The sequence below is a fragment of the Paralichthys olivaceus genome, chromosome 6, assembly GCF_024713975.1.
Source record: "Paralichthys olivaceus isolate ysfri-2021 chromosome 6, ASM2471397v2, whole genome shotgun sequence".
Lineage (NCBI taxonomy): Eukaryota > Metazoa > Chordata > Actinopteri > Pleuronectiformes > Paralichthyidae > Paralichthys > Paralichthys olivaceus.
In genome coordinates this window covers 12354861-12381449 of record NC_091098.1, presented here as the reverse complement: position 1 = coordinate 12381449, position 26589 = coordinate 12354861, and the positions used below count along the sequence as shown (strand labels likewise).

The following is a 26589-nucleotide window of genomic DNA, read 5'->3' as shown; positions in this document are numbered from 1 at the left end:
CTTGGATTTGTATGGTTAGGTGATGTAAACACCTACAAATACAGCAAAATATAGCAGTTTCATGCAGATTAAAAATAAAAATCCATGAAAGAAACTAACATTGGGGAACTACAGAGAGACTCTGTGCAACCTGCTTTGGCACAATAACCCAAATGGAAGCCTTTATGAAGCACTGGTGGAGCAGAGTACGCTTTATAATGCACAGCCGTGCACACCACTACATTTCCAGCTAATCAGGAGCGCGCAGTTGCAGAAAGGAGAGCGGTTGCCAAGGCAGCCACCAATCTCCCCTCCCCCTTCTCCCTCCGTTCCTCTTTCCCGTTTATTATCGGCAGAGGTCGCATGGCAGAGGGAAGTCCAACCACTTCTGTACTGGAACCAATGCAAGAGTATGCGCCTCCATAACAAAGCCTGTATGGAGTCCTGAGAGCAGTGGGGGTAAAGCAGAGGCTGCACACTCACGCGCTGCTGTTCAGCTGTAACATTCAGAAAGATCTAAAAAGAGAGGATCTAAGTTGGAGGTTTTTATTTGCTCTGGAACAAGAGGATAGTTTTTTTTCTTGCCAACACGTGCGTATCCATGAAATTTCTACTCCTGCGTTGTGCGTAAGTGAGTGTTCCACATCCTGGTGCGGGGCTGTGCTGAGGACTACTGCGCATCATTCACCAGAGTTGGTGCCGAAGTTCGGCCGCGAACGGATGTGAGAGAAGAGTGTACCGAGTAAAAAAAAACTCCCCCACTTCTTTTCTTTTCTTCTTTTGGTCTCTCTTGTTTTTTTTTTCTGCCGGCGTTGTGTTTGCTGAGACAATAGTGAGTCAAAGAAGCTGAAAGTGATTTCATGCCTTCAGTCTCGCACAACCTGAGATGGACGTGAGATTTTATCCTGCGCCCCCGGCAAATGTGGGTTCATGCTCCCTACCGACTGATCCAAGTTGCCTGAGCTCGTTGGACTATTACCACTCAAACAAGGTAAATAACACACCGCGTAGCCTCGTGCATCGAAACGCCTCATTTCTCACCTGTCTCTCTTTATGTTTGTGCCAATACACCATGTTTACGCACTGCAAACGCACGCTTTATATGGATGCGTTTTTATCCACGGGCGCTCACTTGCTCCAAAATGTCAAGTGTCAGCAAGTAAAGTGAACTGGGCTTGGATGAAGTGCTGTTAATTTAGTATGGAACAAGACAGAAAATTACTCTATTTATTACTTTACACTGAAACCTGCAATTTTCATGTTTCGCTTTTGGAAGAAAATGAATAGTCCCAACTTTCCCCCCTTTCATCTAACGTGCTTATTATGTTATTTCCCCCTGAGAGATCGTGCAGTTGTGTTTCGTACAAAGCTGGCATTAAATGTCCCACCCGACGTGGAATACCAGGGGCTGTATGGAATCCATACTGTCCCACTTCGCTGCTCTCATGCGCACATCAGCTCCCCTTCTCAATGATTTCTTACGTAGCTTACGTGGTTTTCCGCCGGGAGTTCAACGATTAAATGGATGTGTGCCAGTAATGTACTGTTAATTACTTTGTAAGAAGAAACCACAGAGTCTGGCTGCCACAAGTATCACTCTTTTCTCTCGGTCTCTGTGCGTTGACACCCCGCAGCTTTGGGCTTGTGACCTGCACTCACACAATTGAAAGTGCGCAGGAATTAAAAAACATTATGAATATTTCTTTTTGTAGTTTTCCAAGAAAACAACAACCAATGCGTTATTTATCCCGTTATAGATATAAGAAGGATTGGAGATTATTAAATCTGTCATTGTCACCCTGCCACAAGCAACACAAACAACACAAAGAAAACTAACCTACACACATACAACCTGTGGCAATACAAGGAAACCCATTTCCAACTGTTCAATTATCAGATCCCTGTTATCCGAACTATCTGTAAACACTAAGTCAGACTTTGCTGTTGTCACCTACCACGGCTACATCCACAGGCTATGGTTGTCGACCTGCTGCTGTAGATCAACTTCTTTGGCTTGCTCTCTGGCCTTCAGGTACAGGACAGTGAAGGCACTGATACAAATCACCGTGGGGGATGTTTGTCTAACACTGTGTGGGCAATGGAACATCTCCGAACCGAATGGAAATTTCCAGTAATTAACTGAAAAGATAATTTCCCACTTAAGGTCATAAAAACAGTGTTGTATATAGTTCAAGGTTTGCCAGCAGAAAAACAACGTACAGACAGAAAAGAAAATTACCAGGACACGGTGACTCCCATTCGATCACAGATGAAATGAGGTCCATATAAAACATTTACAGATAAGGCCTGTTTACACCTGTGTCACTAAATGGGCTCGTATAACTGTCTCCTCCACACAGGCTTTCTATCTTGTAGGTCAGACGAATTAGGATCATCCTCCACACGGATAATCCCAGGAATATGCTGATATCCACGCACTGCATGAATCCTGGAAACAAAGCCTCTAGATAATAAATGATAAAAGTGCTTTCACTAGAGAGAAAGTGACACCGCGCTGCTGTCAACCACACAAAAGTGTGGCACCCCTCAAAATTACAAGTGTTCATTTTAAATTATTGAAAGGCCTCCGCTCCCTTTACCTAGGGTTCTTTCCACGAGGGGAGGTATAATTCGCCATCATCACATGTGTAACACTAACTACCTTCACTAGCAATGCAAATGAGGCCGGGACCATGGGGGGCGATTCGGTGTCCTGTTAACATGCTGCTCGAGGTCAAGTTCCTCTCCTCAAACGCTCGTCAAGCTGATGGTGGCATTAAAGAGACATCTGATTTGTTATGTAGGTACTGCATCTACAGATCAGATCTGCCCGCTGCTAATCATCCTGGCAGTACTGGTTGGCCAATTTCAAATTCAGCACAGGTCTCCTTCTTGAGCAGAGTGGAGGCTAGAGGTTAATCATTTTTAGGGGCTTACTTTGCATATTCATGTGGTTGTAATTCAGTTTGGAGCAGAATTATTTGGGGTCTAGTTTATCTTGAAATTATTATTTCAGAGTAATATTACTGTTAAAATATTCTATTTTGGTTAAATGGTTGCAATTTGGCACTCATATTGAGATTTGGCATCATTACTGGCTACTCCATTATCCACGACTATAGTAAAAAGCAAATTGCAGCCTCAGACAACATTTCTCCTTTTATTGCTGTGAAATTGGTAGTGTTAATCTGAGCCACACACAGCCTTAATTGGATAAAATGAGCATGTGCTTGTATTTTAGTTTTACAGCCTGTTTATTTACAAACCTGTCCTGTGCGCCACTGACTAATTGTGGATGCTGCACGCAGAAACAAGCCTGGTTCGAGTAACTAGCAAGTTTTTTTTGTCTTGCAAGTAAAGAGTTGTCATGCTTTCAGCCTTTGTCACACTTTTGCTCACTTGGAGCTGCTGCTCATTCCATTCGTAATATTTGAATTTGCTTTCTTTTCACCTTCGTGTTGATGATTTACTGCGATTCGCCTATTGACGTGAGTCGTTTCCATATCTTTGGTGGTGGTCGATTGGTCCTTAAGCAGCGTGAACAGTTTGTGCGAAGACTATTTACTGCGATGTTCAGCATCGTTAAACGATGATGGGGAAAAAAGGTGAGGTACACAAAGAAAGAGATGCATAAAATGCACAGGAGTACTTCAAGTGCAGACTGAGATGAATCAGAAAGATCCATAAATAACCCTGAAGATGTTCACTTCAATACTTTCAGTGCTCACTTTGTTTCACTGTGAGTGTGTCTCTTTTATTACTGTGGTGCTCTCCCACAGCTGAAGAGATATTACACACTATAACAGCTTTGCTCTCTGATGGCAGAATGAAACTGTGCCATGTTTTAATGCTTTCTGCTGCAGGATGCATGTGGTGCTGTACTAATACTGTACTTATTTGCACTTAATGTATTGCAGAAAGCCCTGAAACCACACAGATGCATCTTGTCTCATACAACATGCACGCCTGTAATTGCACTGTGGCTGTTTGTCCGGCACTTTCAGTTTGCTCTGTGAAATGGGAACACAGTGTCTGCTCCTTTATTTGAATACCTTAATCAAACAGTGCTGTCTGCTGCTGTTGAGGTGGGTCGCTGCCTACAGTATAGCAGCAGGATGGAGTGCAGAGAGAGAGAGAGTGAGAGAGAGAGAGAGAGTGCAGGCCCTGTGTTTATACACACAGGCCCCACCCAGCTCATATATCCTACCAACAACTGATATCTGCTTAGATAGGGCATGATTGAAGAGCTGGCTTTGTTAGTTGGTGGTCTCCTCTGCCTCAGATAAGCCGGGGGAAGGATATGCTTCATTGGAAATGCCTTATCTCAATTTTATTTTTAATATAGTGTTGCCAGGTTGTGTTTCTTTACATTTACATATTTTAGTCATTCAGTCAGTTTTTATCAACTGATCATCCTCAAGTGAAAGAAGCTCTTGAATAAACACAGCCAGACTTGCTGTTAGTTTTGGCTTTGTGTGTACAAGTGTTATTTTTAACTCCTCCAGCACTTAAACATGGCTGACAACCGCTCCTTGTAATGCTGGCTGTGGTGCATGTTTATGTTGAGTGGTGTTGCTGCTATTAGCTAATGACACACTCTGTTTTATGTGACGGAGAGGCAGAGAGGGAGAGTCAAAGGATGAGTGAGAGTCAGATGGGTTGAAGGAATCAGTGGCCCAGTGTGGGGACATAGTGTGTTTGTGTGTGTGTGTGTGTGTGTGTGTGTGTGTGTGTGTGCGTAAATGCTAACTCTGGGCCATTCAAGCGTTTTGCTGACTATGGAATCACAATCACAATTGCTTTCATAGTCCTCTGCAGAGGAAGGCCATGCATACCACAGTAAGGGCCGGTGACACACAGTGAGCAGGGGCCAGAGCAAAAACAGTCTCTAAATCATGTTCTCCCTGCCCGCACACACAGGGGAGATTTTTAATGGGAATTCCGACCATTTGAAATCATTTCAGTAAAAATGATATTGGCTGTGACATTGGATAAGTCACACAGCCTGCGTATGACACAAGTATTTCTTGCCCTGCATATGTTTTTTTCACCTCAATGACTGTGTGAGACTTTTACCAACCAACCAAAAGGTGTGCACATCAGTTTTTCATTAAAATGTATAAAAATAACCAGACTTAAGTTATATATGTTGTTGTCTTGTGCACTTACATTATCAAAAATGTTTCCATTCTTCTTTTCTTTTTGGAGTGGGTGGGATGGGGGTGGGGGTGGGGGGTGCGCTCATGTGCTAATCATCAGCCCTGCTAGTGCCGAGCTACTTGCTTGTTGGTGGTACCAGTGCATCCCCCTCAGCGTCTGTTACCATAATTAAGACCAGCCGCTGCACTGCAGTGTGCTTACATTAGTCATCCCAGGCCTTCCCATGGGGCAGTGCAGTGGCATTCTCATTCTTACTGAAGAAGAAGAGGACGACAAGTGCAAAAAAGAAACAGTGCAAACAAGCACCTGGTGCAGAATAGGCCCCCGGGTGTTTGGTTGATTGTGTTTGTTAATGGTTGCAAATGCTCAGAAGGAGTGGCTCGTGGCAGCATGGTGAAAATGATGTGCAAATATTTACATTTCTACTCTATATCTATCTATCTATCTATCATATATCTATCTATCTATCTATCTATCATATATCTATCTATCTATCTATCTATCTATCATCTATCTATTTATCTATCTATTTTTTGGATTTGCAATGGAAAAGAAAGAAAAAAAAACATACAATACAACGTAAACATGTTGTGTCAATTAAGAAGAAGTGCTCAAGTTCCTCTTCCTGAAGGTAATTTTATTTTGGTGTAAGCCCTGAAATGATTAGTGAATTAACAGAGTAGTTTTCTGTAGTTTGAAAATCGTGGGGTTGCTGACTGTGACTCGGGAGGCAGAGCAGCTCCTCCTGTCTACACCTGATGGTCAAGCCAGCACATTACATGATGGCTCACCGCCATGGGTGTGTGTGAGTGCTCATTTTGTTACCTTTTTAGGTCTTTTTTCAGCCTAAAGTTCCTGGTTCCTGTGTGTGTGTGTGTGTGTGTGTGTGTGTGTGTGTGTGTTCATAGGAAAATTAGTTGCAAATTGTTAAGCATGTTTGATAGATGACATAAATAAAATGCATATATTTATGTGGAGATAATATTTGTTCAACTATTTTTTAACATGTTGTAGACTGCACAGTTTATTGATAAAGTAATCAATGGATAGTTCAATATTTAAAGGATTCACAGCCTTGGTAACTGTGTAGCATACATTGACAGTATATATATATATATTTACTGTATGTGACATGCATGTTGTATGTGGGCCTGCTCTGATGTGCTTGTATATATGAAATGCAGCATGTATTCACTTAAATTTTATATTTATGAATGTACAGTATATATATATATATATATATATGCACTGTATGTATGTACTGTGCTGTATGCATGCATGGAAGAGGCTGGAAGCTGGACAAACATTCCCAGTTGTCTCAGCTTCCTGAGGTATGTCCTGTGCAAACACCATGGGCCATGTTATAAGCTCCTTGCCAGGGATTTTAGGCTCTTTCCCTCCCTTGTTTTCACTGAATATCCTTTACAAATATTATTGGCCTGGTGTCAGTGCCATGTTTGTACTGAGGTCTGAGGGGACAGTTCCAATAATGAAATTACAATTAATGGTCTCAAGCCTGTAGAGTAACACAGAAGCAGTTGTAGGATATACAGTGATTCTAAAAGGTCCTGGAATGAAAAGCTTGACAAACTGTGCCTCATCTTTGAGAGGTAATATTTCCAGTCATATGCTACGGTTTTTATTTTCCCATTCACCATCAGATCTGTGACTTCTGATTGCAGCTCAGGTTTATTTAATTAATTCACTGACATGCATTGATTTGGACTTTGAGAGGTTTCCACTTGAAGAGGATGGAGTTAATGAATACATATGATCCCGAATTTGCTCTCTGTCCTCTTCCCTCCTGCTGTGACTGCCTTGCCTTGTCCCTGGTCTGTCAGGAGCATGTGTTTATTATGTGTGACATATTTAGCAGGCAGATATAATTGCCTGTGCAAGGCTGTAATCGTCTGCATACAATTCAGTCAGCAGAGACTTCGCAAGTCCACAGAGCCACCAAGGTAATCAAACTGTGTCTCATTCTTCCTCTTTGAGAGCTAATGATGAGCTTCATGATGGTTCACATGGGGCAGAAAGAGAAAAGTGAAAGAAAGTACAGTGGTAATACTATGGTTTTACTTCTTGCAATGCTATAATCTCTGGTTGAAGATATGGGAATTGCCTAAAACAGAGCGAAAACGGAAAAGTTACTGGAGTTACAGAAAAAGAAAAGAGCAGAGATAGATGTTAAGAAAAAGAGGAGGTAGAGAGGTTAGAGGAGGCTTGTGGTTTGAAAAAAGGGAGGCAAAGCAAAAGAAAGAGGCCCTCTCTTTGTATTGTCGACCTATTTAGTCGCAAGTTGGCCACGAGCCCTGCCGATGAGTGATGTCGCTAAGAAAAACAAACAGAGGAAAGAAAAGTAGGATTTTGGAAATTATGACATACAGTCAATGGTGTTATGCTATTGACTCAATCTCCCTCTTAACGAGGTTTCAGCAACCTCATAGCAGCTTGATAGCGTTGTTAACACACAGGAAAGAGAAACTTGAGCAGATCTTTTTATAGAATTGTTAATAACACGGTAGAGAGTAGTGAAAAACCGTTGCCTAAAGCAGCACTTACTGGTACAACCCATGTGAACCAAGAAAGTGTGCATGCATATGTGTGCTTGTGTATATATGTGTACGTGTGTGTTGCTGGCATCAGTGGTGGAAAAAGTATTCAGATGCTTTACTTTAGTAAAAGTCTAATCACTACAATGTCAAAACTTTACTTCAAAATGCAACACAATTTTTTGGTTAATTTAATTATCAAATAATGATAATAATAATAATAATCATAATAAATATTATAATTAAGAATAGTTTAGCTTCAATCTTTTTTCTTTATTTCAATATTCAATAAGAGGTTATCCAATAACCTATAGTTTTGATTGAGATAACTCTTTTTGTTGGAATAGGCAATGATAGCATCAAGATATATATGAAATATTTTTGTATAATCCCTAAATTTAAAGGCATGGCACACTGATGTAATAATAATCATAATATGATTAATAACATACATTATTCTGAAATATTGTGGATTCGTTTTTTTTACTTTAGATTAAGTATGTTTTGGTATGAATACTTTTATACTTGTTCTTGAGTCACATTTTGAATGCATGCTTTTCACATGGAGTATTTTTACACTGTTACATTTACTTAAGTAACAGACCGGAGACCGCACTGAACATTTTAAATTATTTGAATTTCAAAATTAAAACACCTTTTTAATGAAAAAAACCCATAATGTAGCAGCATAGTCTCTATTAGTTTGATATTGAAATTTCATATATTATAGAATCACATTATTGTCACTAATAAAACATAAGCAGCATTTCAAAGTTGCTGTTGATTTGGATGAATAAATAGAACTACTAAATATCCTGTTTAGTTATTTGATTCTTAATAATCCCCAATTTCACAACATCTTCCTAATGTGAAAAGTAACCAGCAACTATAACCATCAGATACATTTAGTGGAGTAAAAAATGAAATATCTCAATCGAAAATAAAGTATAACAATGCAAATAACCAAAGTACAAGTACATTAAAAGTGTACTTAAGTACTATACTAAGTGGGCTTGCTTCTGTCTGACTCCAATTCACCCAATCAAAGAGTTTCTACCTGCTGCACTTGTTGCTGCAGTTAAACAGTGACAGGTAGAGCCTCGGGTCAGTTACTCAGCAAAGGCATCGTGAATGTCATAACCAGGAACAAATGTTTGCAGTAGCAGGGAAGGAAGAGGGAGTGAAACTGAGAGATGGTCATGTTTTATTAAGCCTGATAATGCAGCCTAATCTGTGGCTTGGGTTACACAGTGCTTTGTGGGTAATTAGAGATCATGTCGTATGCCTGGCCTTCTGAAAAATTGCACTCCGCCCTAATCCCCTCCTATCTGCCTTTCACCCACCACCTCCCTTCTTCTCTCCCTCATTCGCCAAAAAAAAAAACCTTCATGCTGCCAAATGAGCAAGCTTCCTGTCAGGGAAATGCACAACTAAACAAACATGGCAGCTATATTTCAGGTAGCTAGTAATCAGAAAGTTTAGGCCTCGCTGTAAGATACTTGGAAATGTGCTTATGTGCTCTGAATTCAATAAGAGGAAGTCGACAGTGGAGCACTTTGTGGTTTGCTTTGTGGAGCTTGTTAGATGAATGACTAATGCCTCCTGGCAAGTGCCCCAGGTTTACTATTACCAAAACAATGGCACTCGATACAGAGCACCGTAGCCTTGGTTTTCACACACACAGGAGCTCAGGCTGCTGTTTTCTTTTGAACCCTAAATGCTGACTGCCCATTCATGCAACATCCCCCGAACACAGAGTCGCAAACAAAGGAAATTCTCAACTGACACAGTGACTTGTTGAAAAAAACAACAGCGTCTTTCATCACTCATTGTCCCCAATTTTTCCTTTGTTAAAAATCAAGAAATGTTTCCCTCGTGCTGTCTCTACATTGGGCTAAAGCAGTAGCGGAGTTTACACACGCACAGTCGTATAATTACTGGCCTCACTCGGATTATGAGAGCAACTCCATTAAACTGTCTACAGATCAGGTGGGGAATAATGATGCAATCTGGTACAGTCAGCTGCCTCACACAGTAGATGTGACAAGCTGTGAAGGTGCAAAGACTGGATAAAAAGCAGGGTTAAACTATAACTCACTGAATTGAATACATTTAGAGTTTCCCCTTGAATTTTATCATGCCTGGTGTGAGCCAGAATTCCCCCGTTGCATAAAAGCAATGATAAAACCAACCATATAGAAACAGTATCATGAAACCTCCTCCTACGATATGTGCTGTATGAATCACTGAAGAAAGTTGTCTTATCACTGACAAAACCAAAACAACACTTCCACACATAGCCCCAGACTATCTATCTATCTATCTATCTATCTATCTTTCTATCTATCTATCTATCTATCTATCTATCAAACTTTGTCTAAATTTGCATTAAAAAGAGTAAAAATTAAAAAATGATACATTGTCAGTGACATCGTGATTGTTGGCAAAACCAGAAGGATTTTAAGAGTTAATGCAGCAGTGGTCAGTTTCCTCAAACTGCATGTTGGTGTTTTTATGGTTTGGGGTAGTTTCAGAACTAGTGGCAAAAAAAGCATTAAGCACAAAATAAATTGTCTCAATTTGTATGAATCTTTTCCTGTTTCTGCTGATTTGATTGGCTGCAGTGTTGTCAGTCAGTCACTGTGAAATCTCCTCATCACCAAACACAGCGTGCACAACATTATCGAGCTCAACAGGGTTTTAAAACCTCTGCCACAAACCCAGCTGTTACTCGTTGGATTGGTTCCCGCTCTCTCTCGCTCTGGATGTTAGATGAACAATGGCTTTGCGGAAAAGTGTTTCTATAATTTTTTACATCTCGATACCCTTATATCACTAAGACAGTAGAGCTCTTGTACACTTTGATTATCTAAAATGTTTCCAACAATGTACAAACCCAGAATAATCCCCAATTTTTCTGAACATATATTTATGTTGAATGTACATTTTACTACATTGTTTATTCTGTAAATTAAAAGTTTTCATATTAGTGTATATTGGCAAACACAAATAGCTCATATCGGCCAATTTTTATCGACCGATAAATCTGTTGTACTCTCCAAGACAGTATTATTATCATCAAATGAAGGTCAAAGTGTTGGTTTCCATGCAACGGAGTCACTGTTTTAAATCAAACTTTGTGTTCCATATGATGCTTACAACAATGTGGGTTGCTGGTCTCAGGGTGCCAGGAATTACACAGATGTGTCATGATGTAAAATATCTGATCATGTTTGGTGTGTTAGTCATTTTCACTCATAGATGAGAATCTGTAAACTGTATCAACAAAGACTGAACATCTGTTTGACCCTATAGGTGCTATGATCGCATGAAGCTGATAACAAATTAGAAACATGCAAGTATGGGACAAATATTTAACTGTGCAGGACAGTACACACACACACACACACACACACACACACACACACACACACACACACACACACACACACCCACACACCCACACACATCCCATATAGCTTTGAGGCATTTCATTTCCTCTCCTCCTATGACAACATCACAATATAATGGGACATGGTGTCACGTGACAGGAGCAAGTACATGGAGCGATCAAATCACTCTCTCTGTCTCTCTCTCGCTTGAAGGGCAGAACGGTCAGTCGTTACATAAACTACAGTTGGTTCAATTACAGAAAAAATGTGCTTTGTGTCCTTGTCATGAGCAGAGTGATGAAGCAGATAAGAAATAAGTCAGTTGTCTGTGCTCATTCAGGATTTTGATCAAATACCCTGCTTTCTGAGGCCACCCTGTCCATGGAACTTCCTGAATCATACTGCTTTGACTTCTCTGCTTAAGTTTGTTGGTTAGTTTGAAATGAGTCTTGTCATGACACCACAGATTTACAATAAATGCTCAGATTAAACTTTTATCAGGTGTACAGCCACCTCCATCCAGAGGAAGTGACAAACTGAAACTTGTCAAATAAAAAACTATGTCCTCAACCAGGAAACGAGTGTTCTGTCCCGAGAAATCTGAACTAACCCACATGACCTTCAGCCTCTCCCATCCTGTCTGGTGTCCTTTGGTAGAAATGACCACAAACCAGCAGAGTCACGCTAACAATCTTTAAATAATAAAGTTTACCTTTATTAAAATTACCTTGAACAACTGTGAAGAACAAGCATGGTTTAGAGTTTGGGGTTATTTTTGTTCTATCTCCAGTAGTTCATTCTTCAGCTATTTAAGTTTGTTTCGGAGGATCCTTGCTCCAGGTAGTGGCTGTGCGCTCCACAGTACCATCACACAGTTTTCAGATGAGCCTGTAATTAAGTCATCTCGGTGCCTTGAGAGTGCGACTATAGCGCACTGAGCTGAGACCAATCTGCCACTAATTGTTGCGAGTTTTAATTTCTAATGGAATAAGGGCCAGAGGGACTGTGGCTTAATGAGATGCCATGTGTGTGTGTGTGTGTGTGTGTGTGTGTGTGTGTGCTCTTGCTCTCTTTGTATCAGTTTACTGTAACTGCTGCAAGCATCTAAACAAGAGTGAGCAAAGCAAGATGTTCCGTTTTGATTTTGTTACCTCATTTCCGTTTATTCTACAAAGCACTCAGGATGTCTCTTTAATTCCAAACTGTAAATTTGCACATAATGAATGATAAACTTACCTTAAAATAAGTGACATAATTGATTGCACATTGACAGCAGAGACAAAATAAGCCTTTTAGTGATACATACTCCCTTTCACATAAACTGGCGCGCCCTCTCTTAATAACTACGACGGTGGAGACCTCTCCAAAAGTGAGAAGTGCTTTTGCCCTTGGGAGTCAAGTTATTGCTCAGAAAGCGTGGTTGTAGACTGGAACTGGAAAGGTTGTTTACATAGCCTTGGGTGTGTTTGTGTCATGATGTAGATTCCAGGCATTTCAATATCTAAATAAATCAGTTTGGACTTTTCAGAACAAGTAAACCTCCAGAAGAAGAAAGGGACCAGCTGTGTTTAACATCTGTAAGGTAGTTTTATCTCTGAAGCTCTTGCAAATGTGTTTACAATTAAAGCAGGGAACAGGAAGTTGAGGTCAGAGTTCACAGAGGATACAGTATGTGGTTTTATTACCTCCGCCAGTGAGGTTATGTTTCTGCGTCTGTCTGTTTGTTGGTTGGTTTGTTTGCTTGTCAGCAGGATAAGACAAGAACTACTGAACGGATTTCCTTTTGACATTGCTGGATGGGACATGGGCCAAGAAGGACCTCATAACATTTTGGCAGGATTGTTTTTCCACTTACTTTAACATTGTGAGATTTTTAAAACATTTTCATAAATTTTTCATAGAACAATTCATGGAAAAAACAAGCACATATTTGGGACAGATGTCTATGAGTGTGTTCAATTTGGTGCAAATCCAAATTAAAATGTTATCAAGCAGATTTGAACATGGTTTCACAAAAACACGCAGGGTTTTTTGTGAACCACTGTAAGGGCACAAATAGAGCTAGAAACCTGTAACTACCATCAATATGTAGCTGAGATAATGTAATGTAGCCAAGCTATAAAGTTATGGGCTGTGATGAAGGTATGAGCTCTACTTATGAACTACTGGTCATTCTAGTTTATCTTTTCTTTACTCCATACAATCACTTTTATATTTTTATTGCATTTTGAGGATTTTTCACTATAGTAGATCTGTAAATTCATGGACAGCACACACACAAGCAACAACCCTGGCCCCATGACGATGAAAAAAGAAATACATTTGCTCCCCTGACGACACATGACTGCATGAATCTTGGTGCCTTGGCCACGATTTTTCTACCTTATCGCTTTTGAGTGGAGTTTGCTTTTGCAACCGACTCAAGGCCCTTCCTCTTATTGTTTCAATATGTCAGTGCATTGTTTGAATGAGGTCACCCATTACCGATCTGGCCTGGGGCCAGGTCGACTTCAGCTGATTTAATTGAATCTACGACATGAGTCAAATTCAAACAAGCAGAGACTGCTTTGCCATGACAGCCTCATTACTCCACATTAAGAACTCATTTCACAATGCATTGTGACTTTGGGCTTGACAAATGGTGAAAAGGGATGAAATCAAATAAGTGAGTACATTTTGGACGACTGCTCCGCCTCAAAATACTCTGGCACTGTTCATATATTACGGCCAAAAGAAGCCAAAATGTCTTTCTGCTGTTTTTTAATATAAGTTAATGTGAATGCCTTCTAGGTTAAAGTATTCCCATGTTTGCCGTCTGCAGTAATGGAATGACATTCAATGCCATTTTCCCTCTTTAATGGAATTTTTGTCAAAGCGTTATGAATTCAACCTGCCATGTCACTCAAGCCACAGACAGTGCTGAGAGTGGAGATAATATGCGAATGAAACCTTTCACTGCAGTTTTTACTGTTAGCTGTGAGCAGGCCATATAATGACGCCTTTATCACATCTACGGAACAACAAACAAAGAGGGCTTTCTTGTCACATACCACAAGATGTGTTATCGGCCAGTATAATGACACACATTATGTATATCACACATGCACAACATTCATAGCATCCTAGCAGTGTCCTAGCTGCATTTCATCAGCTCAAACCACAACTAAATTTCTCAATTAAGCACGCATTCTTTGAGAGCCACTGGCAGCTTGGCCAGAGTTTGCACGGGGGGGAAAAAAAGCGCTCGGCAGGTTCAACATGCCAGGGCCTTGTTCCACAAGAGGGAAGGAAATGTTGAGTCTGCGAGGGCTGTGGAGTGGAGATATGACAGTGTTTGCTTAGGGCTAGGTATCGGGCACAAAAACAAACATGGCTGCCCTTAATGAGCCTGTTTGCCTGCCAAAGGTAAAGACAGCTGTTGTCCCTCGCCACAATGGAGCAGGACTCGGTGCCACGGAGCAGAGGAGCGCCCTGCATCCCCATAGTAACACTCACCTTGTGTGTACTTAAGAAAGACCTTATTAAGTCCTCTTTACAGATAACTAGTGAGTAAAAATGTAAATTGTGAGGCCATATGGCACTTTCACAAGGTCTGACTGAGACATGAAAAGGTTTATTAAGTCTTGTCTGCAAAGGGCTAAAACTGAAATTGCTTGTGGGAGTGTGAAATGGCTGCGCACTGAGGGTGGACATCTGACTTGCTCATAACATTAGCGGGTGAGAGTTGAGTAACTGTGCCTTTCTCTGTTTGATAAAGCAGTACACGTGTTATTGGACTGTTTGAGAGGCTGTACTTTGTTTTTTTGCATCTGTCTTTTGGGACTGGAGAAAATCTCTCTAAAATTTCTCATGGTTAAAAAAGTGGTTTCTGAAAAGGACTCTAATGCACAGGGATGCAGGTAAAGTGAAGGGTACTGAAACCTCAAAAAGCACTTTTCTCCCGTATGAGAAAATTAATGCATTCTAGCTGTACCTGTCCAACTGAATCAGCGCTGACAGCTCACCACACTCCCAGGCTAATTTTAGAGTTAAGATTATGAGTGAGATGACTGCACAAGCATTTTGTTAAGAGGAGAGCAGCCAGTATGAAAACTACAAATATTAAAGATCCAGTTGCATCACGGTGGTTTCTGTTGAAACAAAGGCCTCCCAGCCCCCACCGCCTTCCTGGCATTGTTTACCACACATTTTCAGCTACTGAATGGATGACTTCTTTTTTATTTTTTCCATTATTGTGCTGGTTTCTAACAATGTCACAGACACAGATACAAGTTGGGTTGACAACTGCACTGTTGTGAAATTTCCCTGACCACATGTTTGACACAGCGCGGTCTCATATGGTGACTAGCTGTGACTGGTTGATTCTCTACACCACACAGAGCATTAAAAACCAGTAGCAACATTGTCTGGTGTTTTCTGCTCAGCAAAGGCTGCATAAGGATGTAGAAAGGGTTTTTATATGCTTTTGCAAGTTTTGAACCTGCATGACGATCGAGTTGATCAATTATATCATAACAATAAATACACAGTAAAGAAATTACATGTGGAAAATGGAGGGTTATTTATACAAATGTCTATTTGGATTGGATTACTTAAAAACTACATCACAGATTTCCACAAAACTTTGAGGGAAGATGCAGTATTGGTCAGTGAAGAACCAATTAAATTTTGTTGCAGATCCAGGAAGTTTGTCTCACTTTTCTTCAACATTGTAAGATAGGACGTCTTTCAACTATTCTAGATTCCTCAGGGAATAGTGTGTGTGTGTGTGTGTGTGTGTGTGTGTGTGAAATTTGGTGAAGTTGAATTTAACGGGACTGTTGAGCCTCAGTGAATCTGCTGAGTGCCATTCTAGTTTAATTTGGTAAAGAGATTCAAGATTGTCATTCAGACAATAAACAAGATAAATGCACAGCACAATGGAACTACATCGCATCCAGTTCACAAATACAATTTAGAATGCTATGGGTTTCCTATAATGGTAAAAAAAAAAAAGGGGTTATTTATATGTCTCAGGTAAACAGACAGAGACAGAGTTTAAGAATTAACACATAAACAAAAAATTACACAAAATTCATGACAAAATGCCCTCTCTTACACAGAAATCTAAGACACTTCATTTTCTTCTATCTCTTTTTTCCCCGTTTTTCCTGTTTATTGTATCCAATGTTTCTTCTTTTCGTTAATTTTGTGGTGTCATCCATTGTAGTTCTCACCAGTTATGCCACATTTCAAAAATAAAAATGGGTGATTAATTAAATGTAAAAAGACATGGTATATATAGTATATACTTCACTTATTGGATGAAACTGCATAAATATATCATTGAAGCTGAGTTTAAACAGTAGAATAATTTGTTTTTTTCAAGTTTGTTTAACTACTTGTTTTTTTTTGCATCTACATTGAGGTTTAACTGTGCAGGTAACATGTTGGTTCTGCCTCAAAGAAACACCAGTATAGCTAAACAACTCGACATGCTGTCTTATTAATGAACCAATGTGACAAATGGGGATTTTCTCAGTTATTTTTGTAGCTCTGTGCCTGTTCAGGATCACATTTGCTATTTTGACTCACAATATCATCATCGTTTTGTCAGAGATGTTCGTCTTTCCGCGCACCTCCTCTGGATATAATCTGTACGTACTCCTCCTATTTGTCTGCTGCTCTGTGTTTCAATTAAACAGCAGGGCCGGTTCTTTCAAAGCTTTCGTTTGTCAAGTGACTCCCCAGAGATGGAGCGGAGGAAATGGCTGAACACATTGGACACATTCGTCTTCTCTGCTTAGTTACCTTGCAGGGGAAAGATGGTGATACCCATTTCCTCCGTCTAATGTGTTTGCTTTACACCCAATGCCAAGTGTCAACATGCAGCTTCTTGAAAGTCATTTTTCATTTGGAGCAAGCAGTCGAGTCGAATAAGCCAGAACATTGCACTGTTTTTACATTTTCCCTATTTATCAGCTGGCTGTGGTTTTTTTTTTGTTTTTTAACATGTTTAAGGTTAAAAGTGCAGTAGCCAGAGATTAAAACTTAACAGCCTTGTGTGGTTGTTGATTGAGAATAAAAAGCCAGTTATCATAATAGGATATAGGACATAATGACAGAATTAAATGAGTGTGACAGACACACAATAGGCTTGTTCTGTCATCGCCTTAGCCCGGCTCGCTCATTAGAATTAATCTCGCCTGATTAAAAATGCAAATGGCTCAAAGTCACTGACAGAGTTTACATGTTTTATAACATTTAACTGATTTAATTACATGGAAAATAAAATGGTGGGATGTGCGATTGATTGTTATTTTTTTTGTCATCATCCTCCTGCCAGTTGCCACAGAGAAATGAATATGCCCTCATGCCAGGAAGAAAAGGGTAATAAGATAAGTGCGCTCATTCTCTCCATTTCTCTCCATCTCTGCCGTTCAGGAGCTGATGGTTTGGTTCATCGAAGCAAGAAGAGCAGAGGAGCTGTTTTATTGTTATCACTGAAAACATTTTATCTTGGTCAGAGGTACCTGCTCTATTGTGTGGGCTAAGAGCTTCACCAAATTTAAAGAGTTTCCTCCTACAGTGCATCATTTCAAAAGACCACTACATTATTCATAGCTGAGTGGAAAAAAAAGTATTCTGATTCTTCCTGGTGTTGTTTTTCATATTCAAACTGCCATTTGAAGGGAGAGGCCCTATCAGATGGATTTAATTGTCTTAACATGTAATGACATGCTATTTAGCCGGTAGCGAGTTGTCACGACACAAGCAACTTGCTTTGACTTTTTTCAGCTGACATGAAAAGAAATTTCTCTTAAATTACACCTGTAACTGAAAACAGTGTGCATTTGTGCTGCAACCTTAAGATTAGCATGAGAAATACCTCTTGAATCAGCGATCTCTTTTTATACAGTCACACAGTATATTACACATAATGAGCTGTTTGAGTGAGACCAGCCAATTCCTGTTTTCTGCCTTCATGTCAGTCTATATTCAGACTGTGTGCACCGTATACTCGGAGCTTGTTAGAAGTACATATTGCTTACTTTTGCTTACTTGAAACATGCACAGTGTTTTTGCACCTCCCAGCCGAGGTCGTAAAAACCTGCTATAGTGTGCGGTGGATATCCTGCAGGGGAGGAAATTGATTTTGCTAGGTTTTGTTTATTCTGGACAGACAGATGACATTTTCCTCTACATTTCTAACCAATTGTTTTATTGCTGTATTAACATGTTTAATGGCTATTTTGACTCTACAACTCTTTCAGAATATTTCCCTTTCTTCCAAAAGTAAGGATTTGGAAGTGGCAGAACATTTTTAAATTTGATTCATCCAAACGGACCAGATGTTCGGCTTTGATCATTATATGCGGTGTCGATGTTTCCCACCCAACTTGTCTTACATCATCACCAGCACAGCAGCTATTCAATGTAGAATGTGAAGATGTCAATGTCACTCTACAAAAGAACTTTGAGATTGTAAGCTTTCTTCATTGAAAGACTAGTTGTTTTGTAGCAGCGGAAAAAAAACATACAGACCTAAAACTTTGTGTTGACAGTACAGGATCAATTCCGACTGTGTGTCCACACATCAGCTCAATGTGTTGAAATGGAAAGTATGCTATCGATCTGTGTGCATTAGTGCTCTACAGTAACATAAGCAACGAGTGGCAGAACAAAAGAGGTACTGTGCATCACACTGGAGGAGAGGTGCAGCACAAAGAGGACAGTTAACCCCATGCCGTCTATTGGCATTTCATTGTTTACTGTTTTAAGTCCATACGTATATTTGTCTTTCATTACAGAATTTTACTCACTCATATACATCTGGAACTGATTATGGACAGTTTTGGATGTATAAGCCTGATATACTGTTTGTCCCCGCTAGATGGGAGGTTATTACGTTTATTGTAGTAAAGTGCTACAAAAAAACATGATTCGACATGACATTAAAAAGCTGAGAGTCCCACTAAAGGCTGTTATAACTGACACGCAGTAACATCCTACAAATCAAGTTGCTCATTTATATCTTCTCGCGCTACCCTCACTTGCGATGAGATTGCCCAATGAGGCTGGAAAGCATACATCCTGCACAGATATTTCTCAACTCCAAACTCGTACTTCCCTTCAAGGGACAAAAGACAATTACTCCATTGTGCCACACAGTACACTATATCACATTCTGCACATTTCAGACGGAGAAAAGACGCACTGTTGTGTTGGGACTTATGGGATCATGATAAATATGTTTGAGAAGAAGAGGGTCTGGATAGGAGCAGGGGGTCGCTCTTGGGGCACAAATTGATGGTGATTGGATTAGTGTATTGTAAACAAAGGGTTATTTCTGCAAATATCCTCATTCTATAGGTGCCTTGTATCAAAGGCAAATAAACAGAAGAAAACAAACCAAGAAACAATTTCAATACTTTTGCCCCGTATTCCACTTTATACAGATGAAATAATGTTTTGATTCCTTAACAATAAAATATAAAAGGCGAAATGGAAGGAATACGCTATACCTGGGATATAGAGACAAATATCTTTGACCACATCTGAAAGAGAGACAGTTAGAGAGACAGTGTCGGGGCCTTTTCAGTAACTGTGCTGTTCAACCGTGCCGGCACACTGATGACAGGAAACGTGGTGGTGACAAGGAAAACCCTGAGATGCCACACTGAGTGGTAAAAATAGGCCACTTGGCACGAAAGACAGCAAAGGGGGGGTGGATAAGAATGAGAAAGATCGGAAAATTGGTGCACAGTGTCATCTCTTAGGGGCTTTCTTCTGCAGGCCTGAGATAAGAAACTTCACAGTTTTAATGTTGGTGAGTTGTTAAATCAATCTCATTTCCACTTTGCCTGAGAAAGAAACACACACAAAGAAATGAGAGTTTTTTCCCCTTGTTAAACAACAAAGGAACAATGAGCACACCACTCTTTAGATGTTACACTCTGCACCTCCTACACCTTCACAGTTAGAAACGCTGCCCACTTTAACTCATTACAACCTTACATGTGTTACAAATCTCACATCTGAACAGTGTCTGGAATATTTCTTCAAAGTGTGGACCCACGAGAAACCCACTTTAGTTGTTTTTGTCGGGGTCGTCAAAGTTTGTTTGACAGATTACACTGGTTAAGATCATGATACTATTTGTTTCAAGCACTGTAGGCTCTGTTAAATGTAGCGGAATGCTATAGGGGTGGATATTGGACATGACTATATTCGATCTATAAAAACAACATTACAACTACCACTATTAATGACCTGGAAACAAAACAGTCCTGTTAAGCACATACAATGTTCAACAGTGGATCCCAGCCTGGGGGTCAGGACCCATGGGTGCAACAGTGAAAGATGATTATTGGCACAGGAAAGAAAAAAGAGCCTTGTTCAGTTGCATATGGATTCTTTATTGGATTTTGCCTCTTTACCAGGAACTAGTTTGATCATTATTTTTTTTGTGGCTGATAAAAAAAATGTTCAAGTAAAGTAAATATAAGGGAAGTCATCTCAACTTGTTTGTTAACTGACATTTAGGGTCTTTATATATTTATGTGGCTAATTGTGGCTTATTTTCTAGAGCTGAATTCACTGATCAGGGTTTTGTGCGAAGACATCTCAGTACAGACCTGTCCAGTCTTTGTAACCTAAATTTAGTATCTTCTGTCCTAGACCTGGTGCATGTGTGAGAGATGTTCTAGAGTTGTTATAGAATGCTCTAAAACAGAACTTGATCTCAAGTTGTGCTGTTTCACATGGGTGAGCCGTAAGGCCCAGTGAATCGGCCCAACATTTTTCTAGAAAGAGGAAACATAAACTGAAGATGTGTAATAAAATCCACTATCAATGTAAGACCTTTTTTGTTGCACTCAGTTTGGGAGTGAAGTTTAAATTCTGGCTCCTTTTGACCTTTACACACAAATTGTCTGACGTAATGTTCCCAAGCCAACGTGGGACATGTGTTTCTGCTTAAGGTTCAGTGAGTAAAATTTTGTGACATCAAGTGGTGAAGCTAAATACCCCTCACCTCACCCTACTCTTCCAAACACCAAAGAGAACCTGTGGTAGCCTTCAGTTGTCATAAAAACTCAAAGGGTGTTTAGTTTGTCCAGTTTGGACTACTGTAAAAAAACATGGCGGCCTCCGCAGAGAGAACCCACTCCTGTTGTAAATATCAAGTATCATATAAAGTATGTAAACATAAGGGCCCATTCTATGGTAAAGAAAACAACGATTTGTACAATTTAGATTATTACACACTAGTGCCAACAAATCCCTTTCACCTAAGTCCTACACACTGGACCTTTAAGTGCTGATCAAGCCAGCGCATCTCTAACCACTATGTCTCAGCTCAGTCATCACAGCAATATGTAATGGTCAAGCTGCCACGCCCAATCAGAGTCCACTCGTGGCCCTCAAATGAAAAATGAATTTCCTCTTGCCTGCCCCTTCTCTGCATATCTGCTCATTCATCTAGGCTGCTCATTAAAGGGTAATTACCTGTAATTAGTGAATCATGTTGCTTTAATGAAGATGTTGAAAGCTATTGGAGCCAGAAGGGCTGGCCTTAATTCTGAGTGATGTTCAAGATTAGCAGCAGACAGGAATTCAATAAAGGCGGATGGATTAATGAAATATTAGCTCTTTTTTGTCAGTGCCATAGGTGGCTTGTATTGTGTTTATATTTCAGATTAATTTTCAATTCCAGCATCGTCAACACCTGGCTCTGGGGGGCAAGTACGTGTTACTGTATCAGAGTGGGCTAACAGGCACAATGATGATGAAACTGTGTGTGTCTAACTACATCTGTGTGTGTCTGGTGCCTGTGTGAGTGAATGTAGTGCTTGTTCTAGTGTGTGTGTGTGTGTGTGTGTGTGTGTGTTTGTGTGTGTTCCCTGGCGGCGTGGTGAGTGTTTAATCTGGCCCGGTGGCGTGCCGTTGGCCCGGCTAATCACAGTGTGTCTGTAGGAGTGCGCTGAGCCAGGGGAGCACGCCGTCGCTAAAAGCGCCTGACAGACTCATTAGAGAGACCTGGCACTGAGCTAGCAAGGCATGCACACACACACAGACAAAAATACACACACAGTGGGAAAGGCACTTAGGCTCAGCTGCACAGACATTGGGATAAATTCACACGCTGTTCCACACTTTTTTGGGACCTTTTTTACGCACACACACGTTCATTCATATTATAAACCACAGATGAGAGTGTGGTGTCCCTCTCTCTCTTTCACACGCACATACAAACACAAACACAGCCAGTGCTCCACGTGTGAGAACAAGGCAGGCGGTGACCCCTCGCAGTCGCAGCCCAAACACAGACAAGAGGAGAGAGAGCATCTGGGAAAAGGGGAGGGAGGGGCGAAATGGAGGATGGGAAAAAAAACAAGAGGTGAAGAGGAGGAGCGGAGAGGAGAGATGGGAAGCAAATGACACACCAATGCTTTCTCCAATTCAAATGTGTGTTTACACAGGAAAATGACATTTCCAAAGGCTAATTATCTGCAGGAGATAACCTGCATTGAGGCTGTATTTGCATGTGCTGTAAATGTTAGAGGGGTTACAAGTCTCTTTTGACAAAACTTACTTTGCTTTTCCTCAAAGTGTGAAAATTAGAGTAAAATAATATGAATTTCACAGGATTAGGCAGAATGACATTAAGCAAAGTTCGACATATTACTTTGACAAATTACTTAAGACTTGCTTGCCTTGCACTCGCAGCGAGGTTAATTGCAACTCAGCTGCAGTGGAGCCAAGTAGAAACATTAGGTTCGGCTGAATAACAGGTGAATGCAAAGCAGGTCAATACGTAGTCAAGTGTGGGCCTGCCAGCTGTGCACTCCCTCTGCTCTGTGACCACACAATGGTGACACAAACACACGCACACACACACACACTAACATACATGTTCATGCTTTGCACACAACAAATGACACGAGCAGAGATAAACATGTAAACACACCAAGCAGCAATCTATTCTATTTTTATGTATTTCTTTTGTTTTGGTTTTAATCTTGTGGCTGATAAAATGATGGAAGTAAAATATATTGGTGTACAGTGCATTAACAAATGGTGAGACTGGCTGGGGAAGGAAAAGAGGAAAAGACTAAAACCATCAATGAAATGATGAGTATCACCTCCAAGAGAACTAAACATTCCTCTGTCACAGACAGACAGACAATAAATGTATTGAATATTTATATAATGTATCATGACTCTTTATAAAAAAAAATTGTAATAATGAATAGGTTTGTTTACACTTATCAAATAATACCATCCTTAACACTGATAACGCTATAAAAAAGATTAGGAAAGAAAGGCAGAAAGGAGAAGTCTTTGACTAAAGAAAATCTTGCTCTGTAACTAAAGATATTTATTCTGCAGTCAATTCTACTAGGTTCTCTCTCTCTCTCTCTCCATCTATCCTTCACTTTCATACAGTAACTCCTTGTCAGGTCATTTAATCTAGCCTGGTGGCTGCGAGTGGAACAAGTTTTGCTGACAACCTTGTTCCACCGAAACGCCAAATCAAACTGTCTTTAATTTTCTCTACCATTGTACCATGTAACAGGCCAAATCTCCCCTCTCTCTCTTTCGCTCTCTCTCTTCAGAGTACAATAGCTGTTTTGCTCTGTGCGATCCCCCATTCTCTCTCCCTCACTCTTCTCCAGCACAAGGCTATGACATTGAGGGAATGTGATGTGATGTATTGTAGTGAATAATGTATTCTACGAGGATTGTACAGAGCGCGTGGAGCAGATGGCAGCAGGTTGATCTGGATGTGTGTGTGTGCACATGTGCATGTGTTTAATGATGACAGTGTGTGTATATGTGACATGTGTATGAGTGTGTGTCTCTGTGTGTGTGTGTGTGTGTGTGTGGGTGTGTGCTCACCCAGAATGGGGGAGGGGAAGGAGGAGAAGAAGAGAGGGAGAGTGGGGGTTGGTGTGTGTGTGTGTCTATGTGAGCTTCCTTTGTGAGATAAAACATGCAAATGGTGGATTATTTTAATGCAGTTTTTTTTTCTAGAGCCCTGAGCCTTAATCCCTAAAGCAGTTGAAATAAAAATAGTATATGTTTTCTTTCAAACTCTTTCCCTCCCTTCCTGCGTTTTATTCCCTGATAAGAACTTACAACTACCAGCTGTCTAGGAATGGGATCCTTCGCACTTTAATTTCTCTCTGGTGTAGTTACAGCCTAAGACTGATGATTACGTCCAGATAGAACAGACCGGAGCTAGTCAGGCATTAACCGCTCCGTTACTCGATGGAAGGCTCGTTCCTCACCAGAAATTCTTGTGATTGAATGGTGATAACAATGTCGATGCTATGAATAGAGCTGAGAGCTCAGTTTGTTACTTCGAGTGGCCTGCAGATATAAAATATGCGCATTTATAAACACGTGCGCATGCTCGAGTACACTGACATATAAAGCCAAAAAAGTGTCAGGGTTAAAGGGCTTGAATTACAATGAGGCATTATACTACTGACAGTTATCTATAGTTCATCCAGGTCATCTCCAGTTTTAATATAGAATTTATGATAAAGAAAAAGGCAAAAATGTCATAAAAAAATCTGTAAGTTACTTTAAAAATGTCGGAAAACCAAAAACACGTATTGCTTATGACAAGTTTCCTCATGTGAAATGATGATCCACATATGATGCAGTAAATTAAGCTCTATATGGATCATGTGATAAGTTCACATTATTTGTTGAGGGTGTAGAGAGATAGTAGAGAGACAAAGGATGTGTGTTTTTGCTTTCAGAGAGTATATGAAGCACAATTAGTCGACTAAAGCACACAAATACACAGATGCACACTTCTCCCCCAGTATGAAGTTGTCCCCTATAGATGAAGCTAACAGATGGCGGAATCTATTTACATTCACTTAGGTGATGAGTTTATATAGCGAAGGTTATTCCGCAGTTCCCTGCACTTAGCCGAGACTTTGTTTTGAAGTATTTATATGTGGCTGTGGCGTTGCGCTCACTCTTGTTTGTCTTGGGAGTAAAGTTAGAGGATGATAGCTTCATTTCTTGCTCAGTTATGACAAATTGATGTTGTGTTACTTGACCGTCGTACCATTCTCTTCCTGCTTATATATATATATATATATATATATATATATATATATATATATATATATATATATATATAGTTTTTCCTACCTGTTGGTTTCCTGTCTTGGGAGTTCATAGTATGATGCCCCGTGCTCTGCTCTCAGGCTCCCTCAGGCCTCCTGAAGGCTGATCAGCGATGTGGCAACAAAAAGATATTCTAGGTGGCATGTTGGGCTTGCAAAGTGCAAACTCTGGTGGATGCCTGGCAATTGGCCTGCAAATTTATTATGTTATGTTATGTTGAGACAAGACCATAACAAGCGTCCTTTCACTGTAACCCCCCGCACTAGAGCAGCATAAACAGAAAATATAATGTTTTTAATCAGTTAATCATTATAAAGCTGTTCTGCATATTGGGTTTTTCCTGAGCAATGAGGCTGAATCTGAGCTATGTGGAAGAGAGGAAAGAGAAAACTTGTACTTCCTTCGCTCTCTCATATAAGGGACAGCCAGCATAATTGAGTAAATGTATTTAAGTATTTGAGCGAGCGGATTCGGCCTCTCTGGGACGGTTGATATTGTACTTAGGAAGAATATTTCTTGAGGCAATTCATTAGCGTTAAATAATTGAGAGGCTTAGATAGTACGAAGGTGAAATGTCTGTTATTATTTCATGGAGTTTGTGTTCTTAGGGCGCTTCAGTTTAAGAATATTAAAAATGTACAAGGCTTCCCTGAAATTACTCACCCGAAAGATTCACAATGAGCACTAATGACTAACAATTCATCTTCCATTGTTTTGGAGCTCTGTGAGAGTGTTTTTCTGCACCATTATCAATTCTATTTCTGCTTTTGGTAATGTTATTGTACTTTGTAAAGGATGTTATTCCACCCTCATGCCTTTTACATTTGTATATTCTTAAACAGGCAATTAACTACTTATGGCACAAGCAAATCAGCTATATGTTAGTGCATTAGTGTGCTGTGTGTGTGTGTGCTGTGTGTGTGTGTGTGTGTGTGTGTGTGTGTGTGTGTGTGTGTGTGTGTGTGTGTACCATTGCCAAGGACTTTATCAGGAACACCTGTGCACCTGTCTATTCATGCAGTTATTCAGTCAATCATGTGTTAATGTTCACATCAAACGTCAGGATGAAATTAAAAACGTGATCTTAGTGACTTTGACCGTGGCATGAGTGCTGTTGCCAGATGGGTTGCTTTACGTATTTTTTTTTAAATTGATGATCTCTTGGGATTTTTCACACATAACAGTTTACAAAGAATGGTGGAAAAAACATCCAGTGAGTGGTAGTTTTACAGACGGAAACACCATCTACAAGAGAATGGGCAGTCTGTTTTGAACTAACAGAGAGGTTACTGACAAAACCAAGTGTTACAACTGTGGTGAGCAGAGGTGAGCACTGGCACTCCAATACCAATTATTCATTATTTGAATGCTGC

At 40.2% G+C, this 26589-nt stretch overlaps 1 protein-coding gene across 2 annotated transcripts in view; it reads left to right on the top strand.

Moving 5' to 3' along the window:
• Positions 1–259: 259 nt before the first annotated feature.
• LOC109630487 (TOX high mobility group box family member 2-like) overlaps positions 260–26589 on the top strand; it is a 75319-nt gene continuing 48989 nt past the window's right edge. Inside the window, exon 1 of one of the 2 annotated variants that reach the window (XM_020088710.2) lies at positions 260–970. In XM_020088710.2, coding sequence (XP_019944269.1) covers positions 866–970 — 105 coding nt within the window. In that variant the 5' untranslated portion in view covers positions 260–865. The remainder of the gene's footprint in view (positions 971–26589) is intronic. The other variant, XM_020088712.2, reaches the window with a different exon arrangement.